Source organism: Oryctolagus cuniculus, chromosome 5 (assembly GCF_964237555.1).
Source record: "Oryctolagus cuniculus chromosome 5, mOryCun1.1, whole genome shotgun sequence".
NCBI lineage: Eukaryota > Metazoa > Chordata > Mammalia > Lagomorpha > Leporidae > Oryctolagus > Oryctolagus cuniculus.
The window spans coordinates 97,363,513-97,390,076 of record NC_091436.1 but is presented as its reverse complement, the minus strand read 5'-3'; the positions used below and the strand labels follow the sequence as shown (position 1 = coordinate 97,390,076).

At 37.7% G+C, this 26,564-nt stretch overlaps 1 protein-coding gene across 5 annotated transcripts in view; it reads right to left on the bottom strand.

The window, feature by feature from the left end:
- Positions 1-26,564, bottom strand: part of COL12A1 (collagen type XII alpha 1 chain) — a 128,428-nt gene that overhangs the window by 54,327 nt on the left and 47,537 nt on the right. For 3 of the 5 annotated variants that reach the window (XM_051855515.2, XM_051855518.2, XM_051855517.2), the window contains 20 exons: positions 26,350-26,542; positions 25,306-25,427; positions 23,404-23,553; positions 23,196-23,315; positions 22,934-23,098; positions 22,187-22,333; positions 19,391-19,530; positions 18,715-18,844; positions 17,123-17,265; positions 16,673-16,802; positions 14,661-14,797; positions 12,432-12,561; positions 9,183-9,322; positions 8,813-8,945; positions 8,679-8,705; positions 6,027-6,169; positions 3,201-3,330; positions 2,733-2,872; positions 2,233-2,362; positions 577-719 (listed from right to left, as the gene is read on the bottom strand). In XM_051855515.2, coding sequence (XP_051711475.1) covers positions 577-719; positions 2,233-2,362; positions 2,733-2,872; positions 3,201-3,330; positions 6,027-6,169; positions 8,679-8,705; positions 8,813-8,945; positions 9,183-9,322; positions 12,432-12,561; positions 14,661-14,797; positions 16,673-16,802; positions 17,123-17,265; positions 18,715-18,844; positions 19,391-19,530; positions 22,187-22,333; positions 22,934-23,098; positions 23,196-23,315; positions 23,404-23,553; positions 25,306-25,427; positions 26,350-26,542 — 2,693 coding nt within the window. The remainder of the gene's footprint in view (positions 1-576; positions 720-2,232; positions 2,363-2,732; positions 2,873-3,200; positions 3,331-6,026; positions 6,170-8,678; positions 8,706-8,812; positions 8,946-9,182; positions 9,323-12,431; positions 12,562-14,660; positions 14,798-16,672; positions 16,803-17,122; positions 17,266-18,714; positions 18,845-19,390; positions 19,531-22,186; positions 22,334-22,933; positions 23,099-23,195; positions 23,316-23,403; positions 23,554-25,305; positions 25,428-26,349; positions 26,543-26,564) is intronic. The other 2 variants (XM_051855516.2, XM_051855519.2) reach the window with 2 other exon arrangements.

Sequence of the window (26,564 nt, the reverse complement as noted above, 5' to 3'; positions counted from 1 at the left end):
TCGGCATTGTGTTTCAGCAGGTTAAGACACTGCTTGCAACTCAGCATCCCATATCAAAGAGCAAGTTCAAGATCCAGCTACTCTGCTTCCAATCCACCTTCCTACTAATGTACTTGGGAGTCAGCAGATTATGACTCAAATACATGGGCCCCTGTCACCCATGTGGGAGATCATAATGGAGCTCCTGGTTCTTGGCTCCAGCCTGGCCCTGAACTGGCTGTTGCAGCCATCTGGAGAGTGAACTAGCAGATAGAAAATATCTCTCTCAGTTGCCCACTAGCTCACTAGCTCTCTCTCTCTCTCTCTCTCTCTCTCTTGCTCTGCCCTTCAAAAAAAATAAATCTTTTTTAAGAAAAATCTTGTAAATATTATATACTGACATGTCTGTGCTTTGGGCTCTTAGAGGCTACCAAAACTGCACAAACATGCAACTACATTTATCAAGAAATACAATTTCCATGAGAGGCAGGGACACACCAATAATAGGTTTATTGTTCCCTGCCAGCAGCCATGGTAGGAAGAACAACAGAATCTACAAATTCTTTGGCTGAGCTCTAAGGTGACAATATTACTTACAGATTCTGAGGGTCTTGTGCCAGCCACAGGAGAATACACAACACGATACTGCTGCACAGGCCCAGGAGCAGGATCCCAGCGAACATCAAGGCTGTTGGGTGTGGGGTTATACACCTGCACATTTCTTGCCAGTCCTCTCACCACTGAGGAAATGAAAGGAAACACCTGTTTCTTGAATCTGCCTATGTGTGTCAAGCTTTTATCATTTTTCTACAACCTAGACTCTGTAATAGGATGAAATGTTATGCCATTTAAACTTCTAATTATCTATATACAAAAGCAAATTAAAACTCTCCAAATCTGAATTTAGTCAAAGTTAGGCAACTATGACCTCTGTGTATATGGAAGCAATGATGTTTTCAATAAAAACAAGCTAGTGAAAGTAGAAGAACTGGACTGGCCCTAAAGGGCATAGGATAAGGCGAAAGAAACAGGAAAGGGGCTTTGGTTTTCCAGCAAAAGTACTGGAGGGAGAAGAGGACAGCCATTTCACAGGATCTATCTTCTAAGTAAAATCTCACAACAGCAATGGAGCCGCTCTAATTCACTCATTCATTCTTTCATTGATTCCTCCTTTATTCAACAACAGCTACTAAAACTTCTGTGCTTAGAAAAATATGATACACTCAATTCTCAATAGGGACTTAGAGAAATCTACCAATTAAATCCATGTACTAATCCCAAATTCTAGTTTAGCCCATACTGTCATCTTTCCAGACCACTACATTTTTTATCAAAAGAAACCACCCATGCTATCTTCATTTTAACTATCAGGAAGTATATTTTTAAAGCCAAAGAAACATTTATCAGCATGCACAAAAGCCTTCAGGAAGTACTTCAAAGAATAGTAAAACCACCATAAACTGAGTTCTTAAGATATTAACAGCAAATTAAAACCTACAGACTTTTAATGTCCAAAAGCACTTCCTCTGCAAACCATAAAAATGTATGCAATCCAAGTAATGCAATGAACAGTTTAACAATTTACACCATGCAAGCCAATTGCAAAACAATGCTTCATGCAATTTTATAAAGCACAAAGCAAGCTGAATGAATTTTGGTAAGAGAAACTGAAGAGCTGAAGTAACATTCTGATAATTATATACACACTTTAAAATCCTAAAATTATTTTAAAAGAATGTCACTGGGGCCAGCACTGTGGCACAGTAGAAGGTTAAGCTGTATGTTACAGTGCCTGTATCCCATATGAGCACAAGTGTTCCACTTTCAATCCAGCTTCCTCCTAATGCTCCTGGAAAAACAGAAGAAGATGGCCCCTGTACCCACATGGGAGACCTGGATGGAGCTCCTGGCTCCCAGCTTCAGTCTGGTCCAGCCCTGGCCGCTGTGGCCATTTGGGAAGTGAACCGCAGATAGAAGACTTCTCTCTCTGCCTCTGCCTCTCTCCCTCTCTGTAACTCTACCTTTCAAAAAAAGAAATAAATCTTAAAGAAAATAATTTTCATTATCAATTTTTTATTTCATACACTAAAATGTTAAGGGTTGTTAGTGTTTGGGAGGTATACTATGGGCAATTGTAATATTTTGAATTCCATCATTATGTATTTGCCTCACTTTCTTTAATGGCCCTCTACAGACTTTATAATGAAAAGCAGCACTTAAATGAAATATAAGCTTTTCTGCCTTTTTACTTACATGTCCTTGCAGTATCTGATGTGCGTCCTCCATCACCTTCATTATAAACAGGAACTACTGTAATGGTGTATGGGGTATCTGGCTGCAGATTCCTGAGAATGGCATAATTGGTATTCCCAGGGATTGGTACCTAAAGATTTGAATGAGGCACAAAGTAATTGATTTGAAAACCTTGTAAACAATATAAAACCAACTCAAGACAAAGTCAAGAATCATGTTCCATAAGATCGAGATGTAATGATTTACTCCTCTATGAACTATCACAGGAGGTTGTGAAGACGTCTATATACTCCCGCTTACTCCAGGAATGACCACTTCTTCCACTGGCCCTGAGATTGCAATGTTCCTACTACGCAGGCTTTAAGATATCAACTATGCACCCTTAGTCAGGTCCTTGTAAATAAATATGAACTTCAACACTAAAGCAAACTGGTTAACTCTTTCAGTTCCCCTTTTAAATCACTCAACAGCTAACATATTTCATTCCAGGAAATAATTACCAATTCCTCTGAGCCACCTGCTGTTGGTGCATAAAAGAGTTTGTACTGACGAGGATTTCCCTCTGCATGGTCCCAGCGAACATTCAAGGTGCTGGTAGAAGGGTCATACACTCTTAGGTTCCTCACGGTATTCAGAGGTTCTGAAATGCACAGAAATCATAGCACAGGATGGTCCGAACAAGCAAGCATACACAAAATACAAGTTCCACGATAACTCATAGGCATCCAACTGTCTGCTGTGTGTAAACCACAGCAGACACCCCACAAATATTTGTTGAAGTAGTGAATAAATGCAAAATGTTACTGGTGCATAAGTCTCATCTACCCACAGAGATGGAAAATTCCAAAAATTGATATTTAACATTAGTACTATTTTTAATGAATCAAAGTCACCCTCAGTGTTTTGAGATAAGGTACAATTCCAGCAGCAGTTATAAAAGATGCTACAAGGACTTTGGTTTTACTTACTAGTCTTGCCTCTTCCCGTCATCCGACCCCCTTCGCCATCAGGATACAGGGAGGACACGGTGATCGTGTAAGGAGTGTCAGGCTTCAGTTTCTGCAGGACCACACTGTTCTGCCGTCCTCCTATTGTGGTCTTGAGTAAAACAGGCCTTGGTGAACATTAGCTGTCAATCTCACCATCAACCACCATCTCAAAAACTGCTTGAAAAAGCTTTCTACATAGGTGCTGTTTGAGACCCTGGGAAGCTTCTGGAATCATGTACCACAGCAAAAGCTTAAGATACATCTTATGGTAGAATTTTACATGAAAAATATGCACCTCAAATCACAAAAAGTATCCCAAACTTTAAAACTGGTGAACTCAAAAAGATATCTCAACTTGCCAGCCACAAGCACTGCAAAATTTTATCCAAAACACATTTCACAGAACTCTTCCAAGAGAAGGGATTAATCACAAGTGAGCTACAAAAGGACTTTAAGATACCAAAGAACTGCATAATTTTAGAAGCGCTCTGCACCATTCAGCATTAGCCTCACTTTTTTGCAGATGTTTTTTATTTACTTTAGAAACACATTAAAATGATTCAGCAAAAGATCTGAAGATCTTCATGTTTCCCCTAAAACACTGTCACTCTAACAGAATTAGCTGTGTAAACGACGTGACCAGATTGTCTGCCAAGCCACACTCAGGCAAGAGTTCCTAGTTGTCTCCACCATAACAGCCTGGTGCCATGAAGCTTCTCAATTTCCTCCAATTATGGAGTTTGAAGTATTTTATTCATTGCTTAAGGCCGTCTAGCTATCTTGTTGAAAGAAAATTTGTACGATTTGTTAACAGCCTACCGAATTCAGATGTTTATGCCATGCTAATTAAAATCACATGACAATGGCATGTTGCCCACAAGTCAGTGCACGTGTACATGGCTGTACGCGCCAGTACAGACCAGATGTTTCCAGCTTAGCACCCATCCACTGAAGCAGTCTAGTTCCAGAGAAAACCTCAGCAAGTCACTGAAGGCATCCTCGACATGAACAAATGGACTTGCAGTAACTAACCTTAATAAATTTATAATCTGAGGTTATGAAATAGATGTATCAATTTCAATATAAGCCATCTTCATAAAAACTTGATACACAACAAGTCTTAGAGCATCTACTTAGGAAAATCAGTCTTATGAGTAAGCAGAGGTGTATGGGCCTACTTTTCCCATCCAACTCCACAAAAATAATTCTAGCTCTAGTGATGCATTACTTTGATTATTTCAGGGACAGCATTAAAATCCAAATATCCCTCACAATAACAAACCTTACAGGATGAGCAGCTCATACTTCCCAGGGGATAAGTTTATGAGACTCTTTCTAATGATAACAAACAGCTCAAGGACAGTAAACAAGACTCAAGAGAAACAGTTGGAGTACCAGTGTCACCAAGAAAGGAAACGCTAAAGACAAGCTTCACCTGCTTTTTAGCTTTACCCAAATCTGGTCTGGCACAAAAAAAAAGAAGTTCTGTTTCTAAAATTAAAATATCAGTCCATATCATTTGTTTTATCTTATTTTTATATAAAAGCCATTGGTTACAGCTTCTATTTATTATTAACAATCTATTTAACTAAAACAATTTCTCAGTCCAAATGCATCATTCTACTTAAGACTGTTGCTATGGAAACCTCAAAAGACAAACTCAGAAGTGACACTAAAGACAGGAATGTTTCTAATGCGTCTAAGTCCTCTTACAAGGTTCTATCAAAGACCTTGAACCACAAACCCAAAGCCATTGCCCACCTGAACCTCAAATAACATCTCTGAACTAGCAAGACACATCATAGGTGTCAAGACCCACATACAGATAGGGCTGGCGCTGTGGCTTAGTGGATAAAGACACTGCCTGCAGTGCTGGCATCCCATACGGGTGCCAGTTCTAGTCCCGGCTGCTCCACTTCTGATCCAACTCTCTGCTACGGCCTGGGAAAGCAGTAGAAGATGGCCCAATTCCTTAGGCCCCTGCACCTGTGTGGGAGACCTGGAAGAAGCTCCTGGCTCCTGGCTTTCCATCATTGCAGCTCCAGCAGTTGCAGCCAATTGAGGAGTGAATCAGTGGATGGAAAACCCCCTCCCCTCCCACTTCTCCTTCTCTCTATGTAACTCTGACTTTCAAATAAATAAATAAATCTTAAAAAAAAAGGCCCACATACAGGGCCCGAGTTGTGGAGTAGCAGGTAAAGCCACAGTCTGTGACGCTGGCATCCCTTATGGGCAGTGGTTCAAGTCCCTGCTGTTCCACTTTGGATCTGGCTCCTTGCTAATGGCCTGGGAAAATGGCCTGAATTAGGTGAATAGACTACAAGGTCAGTAAACATCAGATTTAGAAGGAACCCTATGACATTCCAAACCCAGAAAAAAACTGGAATATATAAAAGAAAACAAACTTTATAGTTATGTTTCACAAATTTTCAGCATTTGATACAGTTTCAAAGGAGGACGGAAGCCCTACAGAGTCTCAAAAACTATTAGATTCTGAACTCCATAATCCAGTGCTAACACCTTCTAAGGGAACCATGAATAAGCTGGTGTGCATGCCTGATGCTCTGAAACTACTATGAGGAGCAACTGTCATCTTCCATGAGAACATTCACTCAGCTTATATTAGGGCCCACCACTCATAGTGCCAGGTAAAGAGTCAAATGACCCCATTCAATATAGTAAATCTTGCATCCCATAAAAAACTTCAGTGTGACTAAGCATTAGGGAGAAAGGCATTTGAAGAGGAGAGGTTTGAAGAGGAGAGGTAGAATTTATCCAAGTTATAGTCTTTATAAAACAAATTACCGTTTGTTCATTGCCTTCCCCTGTTGAAGGCTGATAAGTGATTCTGTATTTCTGCACACGACCACTGGCAGGATCCCACTTAACAGTCAAACTGTTAGATGTTGCATTGTACACCTGAAGGTTTCGTGGGCCACTTTTCGGAGCTGAAAGAAAATTTTTGGAAACAGGGTAAGCACACAGAACAATGCTACCCCGAATTATGTATGGTTACCAAGGAAATCAAGAGAGTTTCATACCTCTGGATTTAAAATTAAATTTGACACCCTAATAAAGACAGTTGTTGAGTCTTAAATAGCTCCTTGGTATGAATGCTTATGAACCCCAAAATTGATAGGTGAGAGCCCTAGCCGCAATAGCATATTATTTGGAGATGGGGCCTGTGAGGTTAGTTGAGATCATGACTCATCCGATGGGATGAGTCTTTTTTTTAACTTTTATTTAATAAATATAAATTTCCAAAGTACAGCTTTTTGATTATAGCGGCTTTTCCCCCCATTCTCCCACCCACAACCATCCCATCTCCCACTCCCTCTCCCATCCCATTCTTCATCAAGATTCATTTTCAATTATCTTTATATACAGAAGATCAACTTAGTATATACCTAGTAAAGATTTCAACAGTTTGCACCCACATAGAAACACAAAGTGTAAAGTACTGTTTGAGTTCAAGTTATACCATTAAATCACATAGTACAACACATTAAGGACAGAAATCCTACACGAGGAGTAAGTGCACAGTGACTCCTGTTGTTGACTTAACAACTGACACTCTTGTTTATGGTGTCAGTAATATCTGAGGCTCTTGTCATGAGCTGCCAAGGCTATGGAAGCCTTTTGAGTTCGCCAACTCCAATCTTATTTAGACAAGGCCATAGTCAAAGTGGAAGTTCTCTCCTCCCTTCAGAGAGAGGTACCTCCTTCTTTGATGGCCCGTTCTTTCCGATAGAAAATCACTCATAGAGATCTTTCATTTAGGTCATTCTTTATTTTTTTTTTTACCACAGTGTCTTGGCTTTCCTTGCCTAAAATCCTCTCATGGGCTTTTTAGCCAGATCCGAATGCCTTAAGGACTGATTCTGAGGCCAGAGTGCTGTTTAGGACATCTGCCATTCTATGAGTCTGCTGTGCACCCCACTTCCCATGTTAGATTGTTCTCTCCTTTTTAATTCTATCAGTTAATATTAGCAGGCACTAAAAGGGATAAAGGGATAAGGTATTAAGTTGTTCCTCGACAGTCAGGACAAGGGCTGATCACATCATTGTTTCTCATAGTTTCCCTTTCACTTCAACAGGTTTCCTTTTAGATGCATAGTTAGTTGTCACTGATCACGCTGACATATGATATCTGTCCCTTTGGGACTGGCTTATTTCACTCAGAATGATGTTTTCCAGATTCCTCCATTTTGTCTTTATAGGAGACAGGAGAGACCTTGTTGTCTTTCTCTCTTTACCATGTGAAGACACAGTGAGAAGGCAGCTGTATACAAGCCTGGAGGAAAGCCCCACTATGAACTGAGTTGGCCAGCACCTTGATCTTTCCAGTCCCCAGGTGCTCAGCAAGGGAAAACCTCAAAGGAGTGCTCCCAAGGGAATCCTAAACGTAGAGTTATTTGTTATAGAATAACTGTCTGTCTCTCCTCCCTTCTTTCTTCCCTTTGTTTAATCATTAATTTGTTAAAGTATTATGTAGCAAAATTTTCTGAATACCTACTCTCTGACAGAGAAACAGAGGAGAGACCCCACACCTGGATGGAGTTTACCATTTAATGAGAGATAGGGATATATGTTTCTATTGTTTAACCCATCCAGTCTGATATTTTACTGTGGTAGGCCAAGCTAATATACTCCTCAACAAGTAGTAACAAAACAAAGTTTGTTTTTTCTTTTAAGAAAGTCTTCATAGAGACATGCATGGTAGCACAGTGAGTCAAGCCCCTCACTGAGACACCCACATGCCCTGTCAGAGTGCTAATTCAAGTCCTGGCTACTCCACTTCCCATCCTTCTCCATGCTAATGTGCCTTGGAAGTAGCAACTGAGTCCCTGCCACCCATGTGGGAGACTTGGATGATACTGGCTCCTGGTTTCAGGCTAGGCCAGCCCCAGCTGTTGTGGCCATTAGGATAATGAACTAGTGGATAGATGATCTTAGTCTCTCCCTCTCTGTGTCACTCTGCCTTTCAAATGATAGACAGATAGATAGATAGATATCAATCTTTTAAAAAGGAAAGAAAGCCTTATGTCAGAGGTGGGCATTTGGTTTAACAGGTAAAAGCCAGTTGGGGTACCCATATCAGCATGCCTGGTTCAAGTCCTAGCTCCATACCTGATTACAGCTTCCTGCTATTGTGCTCCCTGGGAGGCAGCAGGTAATGGCTCAAGTTATTCCGTCCCTATCACCCACATGGGAGAAAAAGGGTGCCTTCTTGGCTCTGAGCTTCAGCTGGGAGCCTTCTCTCACTCACTCACTTGATCTTTCTTTGTGTTTGTGTCTGTCTCTCTGCATCTCAGATAAACTTAATTAATTAATTTCTTAAAAGGCCTATTTAAAAGCAGTGACAACCAACATCCTATTCAAAATGTGTTTTATAGTATTTTTCATTCATCAATTGTTTGTTCATTCAAACAAATAATTCACCAAATTAAATCTTACCTTGTGTTGTTAAAGGTATCAGACGCACTAAAAGAAAACAGAATTGGGGAAAATATCACCAATGTAGCTGTAGCTCTATTTTTTGAAAACTAACTTTAAAATATCAATATCCTATTTGAAAGTTGAATACCTACATGTGCGCTCACTGCCGGTCAGGTCATCACTTTCTGACTCATCAGGATAGATGGCAGTAACAGAAACTTCATAGAGAGTGTTGGGGTTCAGGTTTTCAAACACCAAAGTATTTTCATCTCCATTTAAGATGGTCTTGGAAAGAGGACAAAAACACACCCAGACAAAATTAAGTCTCCACTTATATACACTCAATGGCATTTTGCTGACATTATTTAATCAAATGTTCCTCCTGCTATGAGCTCAAATGTCATTATTTAGAAAAGTTTATCTGGTAAATAGAATGTTTATCTGATAACAGTGTAACACATATTTCAAACAATCTCCCCTATAATGAAATGAGACATGTAAAAAAAATAGAGTTAACACTACCTCCATCTTATCTGAGCTCCCAAAAGGTGCCCAAGTTATTCTGTAGAGAGACACATCTGAAGCTCCATGATCCCAAGTTCCTCTGAAACTCTCTGGTGTTACTTCAGTAATCCTTAGATTTGTGGGGGCTGGAACAGGTCCTATCATCAAAAAAGACAGACTGTTTTTTTAATGTGAATTACAAACTTAATATAATAAATTGCCTTTTTGTATTTTATTTGGCATGGAAACACTTAATATCTTGCTTGGAACCAAACATTTTACCAATTCAATTCATTAGAAAATGATATAACACAGAGCTCTGGAAACTGCACTCATTATTTGCATACAGTTGGTTAGTACTGATATTCCATTAAAATCATATTTAAAGGTACCACTTAGCAGCAACTTCTAGCTCTATAGTTCATAACCTTTTTGTGTCTTCAACTTCATGAGAATCTAATCAAAGTCATGAACTCTTAAACACAGCAATAAACAAAGCACAAGTTCTAGTATCTAATATCAGACAGTTCATGGACCTGTCTGTTCTAATCATCAAAGAGCCTCCAAGTCATAAGAAGGGTCTTCAAAAGGTTCATGGGAAAACACACATTATTTTTTAATTCCATTCCATTTTTCCATGATCACTTTGAATACAGATCCCTGGTTAAGAAGTCCGTTTCCCCCAGAAAGACATGAACTAATTATACTACTATATAACACATTCAAGATGATGGCCAAGGAAATAGTTACCCATTTGTTGTTCAGAATTTATTGTTCTAATGCCCAAAAGAAACCCATTTTTACAGATATAACCACTGAAGTTAAAAATGAAAATGTCTACCCTACTTTGAACAACACCAAAAGTATTATACTCTGAAGATCGCTGATGAAATTCCTGCCTAAACATACAGTGAATTCCAACCTAGGAATATTACCACACAAAAGACATTCTGAACATGTTCACAGTTGTAACTGAATTGCAATCATACCTTAGTAATCTATGCATAAGCTTTTCTCTATAAATCACTAATATTACACATGATATAAAGCAAACTGTACTGACCCAGAATGCAAAATGCCAGGTAGCCCTGATGACCAGTGAAATTCCAAATCACAGTCTCTCCATTGACCAGAGACTCTGGTTGGTTTGCAACACAAGCAATTCAGGATTGCCACTAGTCCTGAGCTTTTAGTGTCAATTACTTCTTTATCTCCTGGTAACCAAAGTCACCTACCTGAGGTGGGATTTGTGGTGCAGCTTGTTAAGTCACCACTTGGGATGTCTGCATCCCATCTTGGAGTACCTGGGGTCCTCACGTGATCCAGCTTCCTGCTAATGTGCCTTCAAGGCAGCCGGTAATGGCTCAAATACTTGGATCCCTACCACCCATGAGGTAGACTTGGATGGAGTTTCTGGCTACTAACTTAAGTCTGGCCCAGTCTCATGTATCATGGGCACTTGGGGAGTGAAATGGCAAATGAAAGCTATCTCTCTCTCCCACCCCCTGCTCTCTCTCCTCCTCTCTGTCACTCTGTCTTTCAAATAAATAAACCTTTTTTTAAAAAGCCAATTACACAAAATCTGAAGCCATCAAAAATGTGTTCCTAATAATTATAAATCAAAGGATCAATAAGATAAAGAGAATAGTATCACTTCCACAAGCATAACTGCAAAACAAACCAATTCTTATGGGTACATTTTGGGTATATCTAAAACTTACTTGGAAATCCTAAAGATTGAAAACAAACATTGAAAATATTAATCCAGTATAGTGAATTATCTGTTTCACCAGGCTTTTGTTCCTGACTTCTTTTTCTCACTATTACATCTATTAAGTTTGCACAGAGCCGTCAGGCTATTCATATGCATCAATTCTCATCTCTAATCATGATCCTTACCAGATAAGAACTGATGCCATACAGACATTGAAATTGCTGAGAGATCTCTCATGGCAAATAAATGGCAGGGTCAAAAAGGAGAAGCTGATAAACCCAAAATTAAGGAGCAGTTTGTGCAATTCGACAAGATGTCCTAATCAGGTAGAATGGGGGCACAAAGGAAGAAACTATTCAATTCTTTGCCAAAAGATTTAAGGGGCAGGAAGTGAAAGTTTCAAACTGTAACACTGTTCCTACTATTAGATTACTGGGTGAGACTGAGCAAGTTGTTTAACTTCTCTAGAATTGTGCTGTCCACTATAGGTATCCCTAGTCACTTGTGGCCAGTGAGCATTAATAATGTGGTTATCATGGATTTACCTGTGTTGTAAGTGTAAGATATGCACTGGACTTCAAAAAACAATTGCACAAGATTGTGAAATGTCTTATTAACAAATATCATGCTCATAAATGTTGCAATGATAATATTTCAGATATATTGTTTTGAATAAAATATAAAGATTAACTTCATCTATCCCTTTTTACCTTTTCTAACATGGATAATAGAAATTTAACTTACATATATGGCTCCCATTATACTTGTTTGAAATAAGCTTAAATCTAGAACTTAATTTTTTACCACTGTTTGAATTAGGTAACTGTGGGTTGAGCACTGGATTGAATAATTATGTGCCAGACATGGAAGGTACAACATGGAGAAAAATTAATATCTCTGCTTTCATAAGTATAGTATTTATCTTGCTAGTAGAATACACAGAATAAGACTTACAGGCAGAAATAATTGGGTGAAATACAATGGAAGTACCATGAGCAGGAGAAAGAGTGGCATTCCTGGGAGCTGCAGCAGAATTCCCTAGCAGGCTGTCCTATGTCTCACCAATGTTATGCTGCTGTATCCAAATTGCCTTCTCTGGAATCCCATTTCACACAACCTCTGTGCCATCTACCCAACTCCAGGTATTAACTACTATTTTTGCTCTATAGCTATATGATAAACTGTTGATAGCTTGATGCTATATTTTGTTACCCCTGAAAGCACTTTACATATGGTGAGATCTCAAAAAATATCTGATAACACATCAATGTTTTCCAGAAAAAGTGTCCAACACACATAAAAAACACACATTTTATTAGTTGGAAAATGAATTAATGGGAGTAGCTGAAAATATCCCAAAAGGAACTGAAACAAAGATAAAAGAAAGGACACGGGGCTATGAAGAAAATAAGTGAAAAACAATCTACAAACCTAAGCATTATTAAATGCTGGGTAAAATAACACTAAGAAAGGAAGTGACCCAGTAAAGCTCAGTCGCATGTGCATGTGAAGCGCTATATCCCGATTATCAATAAATCAGGAGCACAACTCACGGGTGGTTTCTTGGGCAGTCACTGGGGGAGACTCCCCTTCATCATACACTGCAGAAACGCTGACTGTGTACAGGGTTTGTGAGAGGAGGTCTTTGAGGGAAGTGCTGGTCCGTGATCTGTCCACCTCTACCTAAAATTATAACACAGCAGATGAATGATTTTCACAAAGGGTTTAGTTCTGGCATCGCTCTGTTGCTTACTGTACATCTCAGCATAAAAAATGAGAAGCATGATATGAAAAGGCAGCATTTCCAATTTGCGTGAGAATCCAGAAACTGTACACACTTTAAATATTTCCAAAGGGGGAAAATATGTTTTACATATATTCCAGTATATACCATAGCTGATAAATGATGACTGCCTGAGGGTTCAAACAACCCAATCATTTTTCACCTGTTTCTCTTCATATCATTACCTTCTTTCCATGTCATTATCTAACAAGGGAGAGATGGACAATCTTATAAACAGTATTCTACTCTATTAGTCAGATGCTTGCAGAAAGATTCTATAGGCACCAAATTAAGATATGTCAACATCACTGTGTCACACATGATAAATGAGCTCATTGCACAAAATCACTTATTTCCACCTTAATGAATTATCATCTCAGAAAAACATAAGGTGAAATGGTATTTTTCCAAGAACGCTTCCACAAGTGGTGTGTGCCTTTTTAGTGTGTTTTCGGTTCTTCATTTTGCTCATACAAATGCATGGAAAACAATGCCTGCTGTGTCCTAATACTGGCATTTGCTAGCTTGCTGCAATTTCTGCTGCCCCTCACACAGCAGACATAGCTAATCAATCAATCACAGTAATGGTTCCTCCTGAAGAAGACATCAGGGAATTAGCGCTATCTGAGGTTTACACCTGATGTGATATCAGACTGGGTCCTAGGCCAACTAAGAAACCAGCAACACCAGTTCCCTTTGTTGGGTTGGGGTTTGTTCTTTTTTATATTCAAGGTGTGATTTTAAATAGCTCAGGAGATCACATTGAATAACACACCAAATTTTATATGATTTTTATTTGAATGACTACAAACATAATGTAAATTTATTAAGATATTATTCCAATTCTTTATAAACTGAAGCCATGGAGAAGCAGTCTCCTATGCACATTTTAATTTCATGAACAAGAATGTTGTGAGAGCCACCAGCCTTGGTACTCCTTTCAAAATGGAAATGCAGAATGAAATGAATATGTGCACATTTTTAACTCAGCTTTTCTATAATGAACAAATGAGCAGCAGAATTAGTAACTGGGTGCTTAGAGAAACTATTTCTATGTTCAGAAATTGCTCTGAGATTCTTTTTTTTTTCACTTTTTAAAATTTATATAAAGGGAACAAATTTCATGTATTTAATATATACTGATTTAATAGCATAATGATATTTCTTACATTACCCTCCTCCCTCCCTCCTCTCTCCTTCTTTCATTTTTCTTTTAGTTTTTACAATGACATACTTTCAATTTACTTTAGAATCATGAGTTTAACTCTCCACTAAATAAAGAATTTAACAAGTAATAAGTAGACAAACCACTGTCCTTCAAGAGTATAGACAAGGGCTGTAAACAATAGTCAAATCTCAAAATGTCAATTTTGCTCATATACAGTACTGTTTTGTACTCTATATGAGTTACCACAAATCAGAGAAAACATACAAAACTATTATACTAACACTTTCTCAAACATATACTAGTTTTAAATCCATTCAATGGCGAAGTGCCCTTAATTTTCTCTGACTTTAAAGCAGATGGTCAAGGAAACAACTGTCCACCCCAATGTCATCTCAGAAATGTTGATCCTCAAAGGGACACTCTTGTAATAACACATTCCTTCTCTCCCTCTGTCCTGCTCAATTGTCCTATCTTCTTCTTATCTGACAAACTCCCCCTCTTGCTACCTCCTGTTTTTAGAAACATGACTTTTTTAGTAATTCTTAGAATGAAGAGCACCATATAAGGCATCTGGATGAGAAGGAAACACCACTTAGATTCTATAACTCTTTATCTACTAAGAGATTATGTTTTTGAGATTAATATCACCCAGTAAAACATTTCTAAGCTCAACACAAGACAGTCCAATTTATCATTGATTTTCAAAAATTGCTTTATAATTATCAAGTTTTCAGCACTATATTAATAAAATAGCAAGTACTGAAAATATGTTCATCTAGGCAAGTATGGCCACATCCTGTATTTCCATATCCTTTCTAGCTTGCAACCTACCTCTTTGACATCCTCTTCTGGGGTTTGGTATCTAACAACGTATTTCCGGACTTTTCCAAGCACAGGTTCCCAAAAGACACTCATGGTGCTGTGAGTGACATCTCTGAGTTTCACATCTTGAGGTCTGGGCAAAGGCACTGGAGAAGCATGAGATAATAGATCCAGATGTGTTCTCATTCAGAAAGCTATAACACATCCACACAAGCTTTCAAGAAGTTATTTGGAAAAAACCTTAAGGTATGCAGCAAAATAAGTGAAAAAATGACTGCGATCATAAAGTACCATAATTCTACCAGGTAGAGCAGAGTTTTTCCAGATGAATTTTTTTTTAAAATGGGATATATTTCATTTATCAAAATACTAATTCCTCATTTATGTTAATCTCCTTCCATGCTATTTAAATATGCCCTATTACCTCTTATTATCATCTAGCCATAATAAATCATAATCTATCATAAATATACAGCTAATATTTCTTTATCAGGCATTTAAGTCAGTTATGATAGAAAATAAAATTGTTATGCTCCCTTAAGATTGTGATAGGAAAATAAATGGTTATGAGAATAAAGAATGAAGATTAAGCAACCCACAAGCTTAACAGAAAACTCACAGAAGCCTAAACGGTCAGAAGAAAATTTAAATGATAAATTTTCACAAAATTAAACGAAATTACATTTAAAGAAGAAAGTAAGATAATGAGTGAATACATTTTCTCTTCCTGTACAGAAATATATCTCTTTCCAGTTACCCAGTCGCCCATTCTCTCATTGCCCCTCATTTTTGACTCTGTACATACATCTCTCTTCCAGATTCTCTCTCTCTACCTCCATGTTTCCGCACTGCCATCCCTTCAGGGTTTTGTGTCTGTGTCTTCCCTTCCTCTACTGTGGCACTCCAACACCACACCAACTTTTTTTTCTCCTCACTGTGACTCTTGGATATTCTCAACACTCTCAGGACATGTGTCTCCATTCCTGGCTGACTCCTCACTCTCCATTTGCCAGTTTTCACCAGCTCCAAACACAGTCCAATATTAAAAAGTTGCTCAATAAGTATATAAAAATAGTTTTAAATAAATATTTATAAATAAACAAATACATTTGTTAATGAGTTTCACTATAGGACTCTCACTTCTCTGAACTGCGATGCCTCTGTCTTCTTAGTCCTTTTTTCTTCCTCAAACTTTCTTTGTACTTTTTAATTTCCTTAGAAATATGAGCTCAGACTAGCAAATTTAAGTCATCTACCCCAGTATGTCCACCTCTGCAAGCATGAAACAAAGTAGCAGCAAAGTAGACAATGATCTTAAGTGCAATCATTGTCATTTTCTCTTAAAAAAAAAAAAAACAACTAAATTCTTAGTGAAACAAGCAGGAAGCCCAAAAGGGACTCACCAGCACACATAAGAGAAATGTAAACCATGAAGGATTCCATATACTCTACAATGCTTTGTACTACTTAATGGTGTACTCTCAACACCTAGCCCAATGACTGGAATATAATAGACAATATTTTTTGGATTAATGAATTAATTGGCATATTCATTTAATTAAAACACAGTTATTCATATATGCCATTGACTTCCAACAGAATTTGGAATATCTTGATATCAACTCCAACATCTTCCTCCAAAACTATACTCACACAATAGTTCCATTCTTATCAATCCAACATACATTTCATAGATTGAAGACAACATCAGTTATAAGATGCACCATCATTTTATGCTCTAGCCCTTGATTGATAACTTGCCAAGAGCAATAAGACACCATTGATTGTAAGTCACATGCCAATATCAGGCATATTAAATGTGAAAAATAATGTATATCGTAGAATCAATTTAATAGGCTGCCATAGTCTAGAAATAAAGCATTTCTTCCCAAATTCAAAAATTGCAACTCTAATTGATATACAAATTATCAATTTATCACTAGCATTATGTGAAAAAAAATAGTCTAATGAACAATACATTTATAGCAATAAGAAGGGAAGGAAAAATAGCAGTCTCTTACAGGTCATTTCCCGAGCAGTGGCAGGTTCACTAGTGAGGTCGTGCAAGACAGCCTGGACTGTGACTTCATATTCAGTGCTGGGAAGGAGGTCAGTCAGTTGCACATCGTTCACGGTTGGCCCCACACGCATCTGCATATGGATATGCCAAACAGAAATATGACACTCAAATCAAGCATTTCCACTTTCTGGGAATATCTGATTAAATCCTATTTACAACCACTAGATATAATATAGCTTTTATTTTTATTTTATAAGAATTGCATTTCCTTTATTGTGCCATTGTTTTCTTAAACTATCTTACAGGCCACAACCCTAATTTTATATTTATCTACTTGTGTATAAAATTATAAATAAGGGCATAAATAATTTCAGCATAATGGGGACCTTAAAACTATAGTCTCAGGAACTCAATGCTTAAATATATTTATATATATATATACATATCTCACCTCTTTGGGTTTTGTGGATTCAGTGGTCTTAACAGGTTCATATGATACAGTGTAGCCGGTAGCTCCTCCCACAGGCTGCCACTGCACACGCATGGTGGTAGGGCCAATGTCATAAATATTCAGGCTGACTATAGGGACTGGCACTATCAGAACATAAAAGCAGACATTAGACTAATTCCTTTCATGCCACTTACTTTTTAATAGTTGTGTCCTCATAAGTTATTTATATAAATATATGATAAATAGAATGGGCTGCTGTGAGAAATCAATGAGATTTAATACAATTTTTCCCAAAGCCCACCCCCTATCCAGTGCTATTGTTCATTGCACTTAGTACTCATGACCACACATCACACCCATTTGATTGGGGAAATTTTTTCAGATTGTAAATGGCATTCTAGTAAGTCCACATGGAAGCCAAAATGGATATCAATTTCCTGAGACTTTAATCTATTTTTCTGGGCCATGATTAAGTTTATTTTTAGTCTTAAATAAAAGAGCTTCACACATAAGTAATCAATACAATATTTTAGTTCATTTTTCTTTAGAAAAGCTTGAAATGAGAGTACCATACATTAATAACTGGAATTAGAAGATTTATGAGATTTTTTTAAGACAAGTCCAAAAGGCAGAGTAAAAGGGTTACAATCTCTTTTCTACTTAACACCAACATAGGTTTCAATTTTTTTTGTTCTAATATTGAGTATACTGAGTTTAAAGTTTTCAGGAATTATCACATTACTTCTTCCCATTGTAAAGTACATTATATCCTACTTTCTGTGGTCTAATATAAAGGAGTATAGGCGGAGAGATAAGAATCTAAGGACCTTAGAAAAAGTGGAGTCCGTTCTGGTCCTAGAAAAAGACTCATTCCTTCCTCTTAAAAATGGTTTAATGATTTCCTTTATTACCCCTGGTGCTTAAGCAAGAGGAGAAAGGAACACTTTCATATGGCCTTGAAATCACTACCAGGAATAGGACTGAGGAACACCTCCCCCAAACGCTCACTCATAGTCAAAGTCTTAGAGCTTCTCTAGATGAAGAAAGGTGCCGTGTGGAGGGTGGGCCTAAGCTTAGGAGGAGGAGCTGTGCAGAGATGGCCTATTTCACTACTGCTGATGCAGGATCTTCTGCTGGCAGTGAGAACACCCACTCCCCACATGGCACCTTTCCTCATCTCTTACTTCTGAAGAGCTTCGCACCCTGATAAAATGTCACTGTATCACAAACATAAAGGGGCTTGATGGACTAGCCCCCTGAAAAGTATATTTGCATTTTAAGAGATTTCTTAAAAGCAGAAAGCCTCAATACACTAAGAACTGAATAATACTATTAAAGATATTTTTCTCTCTAAATCAGTTATGGCCGTGACTACCCATTTGACCAGTGGGGTCCTGTGATGGCAGGAGCAGCCAGGAAGAGCAGACAACTACCAGATATTTATGGACCATCTGAACAAAGAAGGCATTAGGTAAACATTTGTTGAATGGATATTGAGTAAGAAAATTGGCTGGAAAAAAATCCCACATGGGCCATCACCTCTTTATCTCAAAAAACAGAACAAGGAGAAATTTGCTTTTAATTTGACTTACAGGTTTTTTCTGTGCCCTTTAGAGGCTCACTATATTCATCTTCCACCACAGAATACACATTTACAACATACTCAGTTTCAGGCTTCAGATCTTTCAGCACTGTGCTAGTTTCCAGGCGGCTCACATAAAACTGGGGGGAGAGGAGGATGTAAAATAATAACTGGCATTATAGTCAATTCCTTCTTTTCTACTATACTTACAAAGTAGTTAGCTGCAAAGAACTTAGAATACTTCAATGAGACCATTGTCTTCTGTTTTTGGAAACTACCAGATTACAATGAGAACTTGGACAATTCATATAATTTGTTCTTCCAGCTAATGTTTCCTTTTTTGTAAAATGAGTGGGTAAAAATAGGTCATATTTAATGTTTTTTTCTAACTCTGATTCTACTACAAAGTCATGAATAAACCAAGCATCCTTTAATTAAATTTTAATTAAAAATAATATTGACTTCTGCAATTCATAGAAACTCTTAAGTATTTAAGCAAAATCCTTTCCCTTTAGTTAAGTCCAAATGGAAGTGCCTGCGATCAAAGTAGAAAGCACCATTCTTGACTGAGTTGTGTTCCACTCTGCCTCCCTCCTGCCCTTCATCCAACATTTTTCTCGGGACCCTAATGAAGAGGGCCCAATCTCAGCAACAGAAAGCAGTGAATGTAAATGTCATCTACTCACTTCCTGGCGTTTCCCTCCAGAAACTGGATAGTATTCCACCTTGTATCTATCCACACTGTCAGAAGGGGGTGTCCAGCTCACTCTAAAAGAACGATGGGTTCGCTCGGATATAACCAAATTGGAAGGTGCTTCCAAGTCACCTACACATGGAAATAAAGCATATACACGTTTTCATTATTATGGCAAGGTGATGAAATTTGAAATTATATCAAAACATTATTTCTATCCTTATTACAAAATTTTACATCTTCCTTAAATATATTGAGTAGCCACAATAAATTAGTGGTGAGCCTGTTGTCCAACAGCCCTCTCAGGCTCAATAGACCTCTGTGAGTGAGTTGTACAAGGGTTCTTTGGCCTCCGAAGACTCAAGCCTATGTCACTGTCTTTCCTGACTTGATCTTCTTCTTTATTACATCACCAGATTGCCAATCACCAAGACTCAAAAGCTGTCTTCTCGCTCCATCTTTGAGTATATATCAATTAATAATTATTTGTGTCCTGACAATTCAGCTTCTCCATTGTCTCTGTCATTATTGGCACCATATAAGTTCATTGTCCTTACTATCATTTTGATTGTATATATTAATGTCTTATCTCTTTAACTATAGGTTACACTCTATGAGTACAGAATTGGTTTCTTACTCTTGTTTAGTTCCATCATAGGACCTAGAACAGTAATAAGAAAACCTAATCATACTCACATTCAAAAGAGAGTGAAAATAAACAAGTATTTCATAATTCAGGAACATTTGGGGCAGATGTTTGGCACAGCAATAATAAACCATTTGGGATGTCCATATTCAATATCAAAGTGCTTCTGACCCAGTTTCCTGCTAATTTACACCCTGTGAGGCAACAAGTGATGGTTCAAACACCTGAAACACTGCCAATCACAGGGGAGACCCAGACTGAGCTCAGGTTCTTGGCTTAAGCCTGGCCCAGCTCTGACTGTTGCAGGCATGTGGGTAGAAAACCAGCTAATGGAAGAGAGATCTCTCTTTCACCCTCCCTCTCTCTACTTTGTCTCCCTCCCTCTCCCTTCCAAATAACATTAAACTAAACAAATAAAAATGTTTTAAAATTTTAGGAACATTGTACTGCTATGATTCTGTTGTCTGTGCATACACACAGATGAAATAACTAATATAACAATATCTAGAGTTAATATCAATGGAAATGGAAACATTAAACTCAGCGGGACTAACAGTAAGATGGACCAAATAATAATTTAAAGAGAAAAGAATTTATCCAGTGATTCCCTGAGCATAACAAATTATTCTGATATAAACTCTTTTTACTTTCTTTGTAAGCCAAAACTGGGGGAAGCATGTCCATTCTTAGAACCTAACCCTTATTATACTTGGGTCACAGTCAAGCTTAAAATCATCAACTAATTTTACTGTCTGGGAAACTAGAATGAATGCATCTATTACATAGTTGATTTAAAAAAAAAAAAAAGGAAAACAGATAAAAGATGTTTTTATCCCCACTCAGAGTTCTCTCCAACTGAATAAAACTACAACTCTCTCAGTTAATCTAGAGCCAGGAGCCTACAAATTCTGGCTGCCCGGCTCATCTATTCTCCAGGGAAAAGGTCAGTCTCTTATTAAAAATCCAAAAAAAGAAAATCTGTAAAAGTTTAGAGAAAGAAACTCAAGAAGGAACATTCAAATAAATATATCCCCAACACTCAAAACATGTAAAATATTCCTATAACATTATCTGTTAAACTCATGCCAACTTTTCCAACTGGGATAAGTTAATGAAGGATAGCTTTTACCAAAATTTACATGTATTTGAAAGTAACTTTTCTCATAAAATAAGGACCATGATTTTCATCATCAGTTTTCTAAATACCTTCAATTTGATTGCTTACCAAACTTTGTCCTATGATTATAGATATGAATTATTCTTTACCTTCCTTTGTCACTACACATCCAATTTTATAATTTTATTTCTAAATCCTAATTCCTATCCAGAGCTACTCTTTTCAAAGATCCATAAAAACATCTTTAACCATCTGACCCTTACTAAGTAAATTGAATTCTCTAGATCTCAGTTTCTTACTGGTAAAGAAAAAAAGACTATAATTTCTAAAATTCAATCTCTAAAATTGTAACTTCTGTTTGCATTTAGGGATTACATGTGCAAAGTATCAAATTTGAACATCTACAGTTGAGGCAAAGAAAATCAGAGGTTAAGACTTCTCACCCATCTTCCATTCCTACTTGTAGAAAAGAATTTCTACTTGTAGAAAAAGAATGAACTTTCAGAAACTAAAAGTGTAGCACAACCACCTAATGACAACACGGTAATTACAGCAAAGATGTTTTACAGGAAAATAGTTCTACACCAAAAAGGAAAGCATCTTTCTTTCTGTCTCCCTTCCTTCATTTGTCTGTGTGTATGGGTAGGTGGGGAGGGTGCATGTTGTGCAGTCACATATACACTAAATGTATCCTCAAATAAACTAGAAGACATTTTCTAGTTTGATGTCATCCCAAGAAACAAGAAAAAAAAAAGCAGCAATTCTGTATGTGCTGCCAAAGCGAGCATAAAAGCAGCAATTCTAAACCAGGACCAGCTTCTTCCCTTGCTCTCAGCAGATCTTCAGCAACATCTGAAGATGTTTTAACCACTACAGCAATGTTACTAGCACCCAGTAGGCAGAGGCCAGTAAGGCAGCTATCCATTTTACAATGAACAAACCAGGGCTCTCCCCAACCCAAAAAAGAATTATCTAACCCAAAATGTCAACAATGCTAAGGAAAGGAAACCCTGGGCAACACTTACCTGGACCTTTGACACTGTTGCACAAATTAATGGTGAGGTCATCCACAATCTTGGACAGTGAATCAAAATCTGCCACATTGTATGCATGTGTATCATCCGGGTCAGTGGCAATCATCTTTAATTCAACTTCATCTGCATTTTTAATACCTTAAAAAATGGATACACATAAATTAAAAATCACTTCTCAGAAAAGAAAATGAATGGAATAAAGCAAATGTTTTAGGGTTTTCTTGATGGCAAACTATGAAGGTTTAAAATTTTATTATCTATAAAATACATATTATTGTCCTCAATGACAAAATGACTACTCATCTGCAGTCACAAAATATGAGCAAAGAATATCATGAACTGAAAGATATCCTAAATTTCCTTCTTCTGAATGCTTCTTGCAACAGTTTCCCACCAAAAAAGTGTCTTGTCAATGTTTTTTCTGGAAAGCAAAATGATAAATATCAAAAATAAAAATGGTTTTGCGGAAAACATAACAAGGATTTTCCTGAATCTTATTAATGATACATTTTTTCCTCTTAATCCACTGCTTTTCTCCTTAAAAACAAAACAAAACATGTGGTTGTGTCCCATCACAAGATGAAAATGAATTCACTTCCTGGAACATCATTATGATAAATTATGTGATAGGGAAGACATGTTAGTTTTTCTTGTGCTTCAGATAATATTTTTCTAACTACAAAAATGTCCTTACTACATTGTGACCCCAGGGGCACTGCTCTCCTGTTCAGAGCTCACCAATAGCAAACAGCTCCACGCCTTCATCCTTAAGTTTCTTTGAAGGTGCCTCTACATCATCCTGTGATTTTCCATCAGTAATGAGAACACCAATCTTGCGAGCACGAGGCCTCATGCCAGCTTGGGTTTTGAAGTTCTGTTGGCGAATGAAATTCAAAGCCATGCCTAGTGGGTTTTTAGAAAAGAGAGAATCCGTTACATCACTATTCAGCCACACGCTCTGACCCAAGCACAGAAAGAGTACCAGGGCACCCTCGCGCACCTGTGAGAGTATTGCCTCCTTTGTAGGGTAAGTTTGCCACAGCTTGAAGTAAGCTCTTCTTGTCTCGGTGAGCATTTAACTGCCACTCTGTTCTGGGGTCCCCACTGTACTGAGCGAGGGCTAAAGTAACACCATTGTTATCAGCAAATATACAAGCACATAACAAAAGTGTCAAAATGTCTTTAATGCTTCTTCTTCTAGAACCTACCAATCTGTACTCTTTTGGGGCCAATATCAAAGACTTCCACGATGCGAGAAATGAAACTTCTCACGGTTCTGAAATTTGCCCGGCCGATGCTCCAAGACCCGTCCACCAGCAACACAATGTCTGCTTCAGCTCGGGTGAGACACTCCATCCCTGGCACCGCAATCAGGACACAGGACAGTAAGGAGCCAATTGTTGGCAGGGTTCCTCCCTAGCCATGCTCTGCACCTGGGTGTTCAATATTGCCTATCTCAGTACTGTGGCCTAGCTCAATGGTTTGGGGTAGGAGACTCTGAAAACAGGTCCAAATGATAATACTGACCATTAAAAATTACTTTCACAAAAATTATCAATTTCCCAAATAATATTTAGTGGCAAATCTTTCCCTTCATCTTTGACTATATTTCCTGCCACAATCACAGAATCTAGAGACCTGAATCAGATCACCACTGTAAATGTGACAGGCTCACAAACTCAGGAGATGAAATTAATAGCAGTAAGTAGCTATAAGACTTTAGTTACAAGACTTTAATAAAGTTCTAATGTGATCTAAAGACTAGATATTACATTCTTCTGAAATATTTCATAGTCGTTAGCAGATAAGTATGAGATCAACTGATAAAATGTGTAAACTGTAATTGGCTTTAGTGAGCCAAAATTATCTCTTAAAATAATTGAGTTCCCAGGTAATTCTTACATATAAAAGATTAGACATGTTTAATTTAAAATTAGACCTTCTTGAAGTAAAGGCATGTTTTTTTAAAACCTAAATAAAAAATAAAACAAAAACCTGATACATAATTATGTTATTAATAATTGACATCTGTTATGTATAAAAATAAGATAAGTACAGATGGTGAAAATTGCACATTTAAAGAATTAAGGAAGAAGGAAGACAATTTAGAAGAGTATGCAAACAAATATACAAATTGAGAGCTGTAGACACAACAAGCACAAACACTGATACAAAGCTAGGGTGCTTTGGGGAAAGAAAATAATCCCAATATCCACAGTGTACAAGCTACAAAATAAAAATATAAGTCAGTTAATATCATCATAAAATAACCAACAGGAAATTAATGCAAAACAGCAAGGTTTAACAGTCATTTATTTTATCTACATCCATGTTTTAAAATGTTTCCTTTTCTAAGGACTTATATTACATGAATTTTCATTTGTTGTGATCCTAGCATTTGATCTTCACATCATAAAAAAGTCACCTACAAAATATAAGGAATGCTCATCATACTACAAAGTTCAAATGTGCCTGGATTGTACTTCATACCTCATCAGGATGGAGGTTTCCCAAGTGCTATTCCAAGCACCTAGGCCCTTGCAAATCCACTCCTACTCTGCTTGGCTCTACCGTTTCTTAGTTAATGATAAAAATTCTTTAGAAGTAAATTCTATCTATCATTTCTACCTCTAAGAATGTTAGAGACCAGCTTCATGTACATCAGGGCTATAATCATGTCAGGGCAAAAATTCAATGAGCTTATGTTACTGTTCTGCTTCCCAAGTCGTGGCTGCCCACCATTTGATGTAAACTCACTCTGCTTGTCTGGCCCAAATAAGCCATTTCTGCAATTACTTTAACAAAAGAAAATTGCATCTTAGTCACTAAAAGCAAACAAACAAAAAAAATGCACAACACTTACACTTAGGGAAAAAAAATCAGCTTTCAATAACAAACTACTATATGTAAAGAATACAATGCTGACAAGAGAAGCCCTGAAAAACAGTGTCAAAACTATGCATGATGGGATGCGTAAAGAAGTTTTTTGATGAGCACGAGAATTGTGTAAAAGCTTAGCAGTCTCTTTTCACTGTCTGCTAGCCTACTAGATCACATTTGAAGTTTCACAATGCTAAGATTTCCTAGGGGAATATCACTCAATATCTTACCAGAGGATAAAATTGGCATTACAGTTGTGTCAGAAAGGGTGGTCATTTCTTGTCCAACGAGTGGTGAACTTTCTCCTCCATCAAACATTCCAAAAACATTTACTTTATAGGTGGTACCTGCCCTGGAATGTTAAAGTATATGGTCTGTATGGGACATTGCTTCATGTGGTAGTATTTTTGCTTCGTTAAGAACATTCACAACATTTCACTCAGAAGAACTTACAACATACAACATTGCAAGAGAAGAAATATACCTCCCATCAAGGTACCAAGGGGAGATGGCCAGGGAGCATTCGGAAAACACCAGCTATTTCCAGCACCAGCTTCTGTCCTGCCTTTAACAGGGAACACTGCTTCTCTGCAGTGGGCTTCAGGAAAATGACTGAAACGTTGTGCTTTACAAGGTAACACAAGGCACCCAACACAATGCCTAACACTGTATTCCCAATAAATCTCATCTTCCCTACTCTGGTAAAACTAAATGATGAGCATAGCTAGAGACCGCAATATTATTGAGTGCCTTAACAAATAAACCGTCCAAACGCAATGCACAGTAATCCGTTCTCTTCACTGTAACGAATGAAGGGTGCTGTTTGAACTCAAACTTCCATGTTTCCCACTGCACAGCCTGAAGCTAGACCTTTAATCATCCCAGACTGGCCCTCTCTGGCCAACTGGCAGCAAGCACAAAGTCCTGCTTTCTCCCTCCCATGTGTCCCATTGGAGGAGGGCTCACACTGGAGATCTCAGCGTGAGTTAGCTGGTCCCTTCCAGCAGGCACAGAAACCCCACATTTCCATATGGTTGTGTACCATGAATGCTAATTTTGAAACTTCAGGGTACTGTTGGGGGAAAAAAAAAAAAAAAAAAAAAAACCACTCCTGATCGCCTAACAGCAAAATTAAAACAGAAATTCTGCCCAAGCTTTAGCTGAGTTTAAATACTCTGCTGGCAAACAGACATATAAGTGATTATTCTTCTTGTAAAGCCTACTAATTTACATAAGTTATTCTGTCATATAACACAAATGAGGTTAAGTCGTACCTAAGTTCTTCCAAAACAACTGTGTTGTCATATGGTCCAACCACTAACTCCCCCAGTCTTCTGTCATCCCCAGTTGGGTGGAATGTGACTTTGTAACCTTTCACTTCCCCAGGGGCAGGCTCCCAAGTCACTCGGAAGCTTGACATGGTTGGGTCAGATGTTTTGAGGTTTCTGGGTGATTTAAATCGAGAAGCTGTAATGATACAAAGATTTTT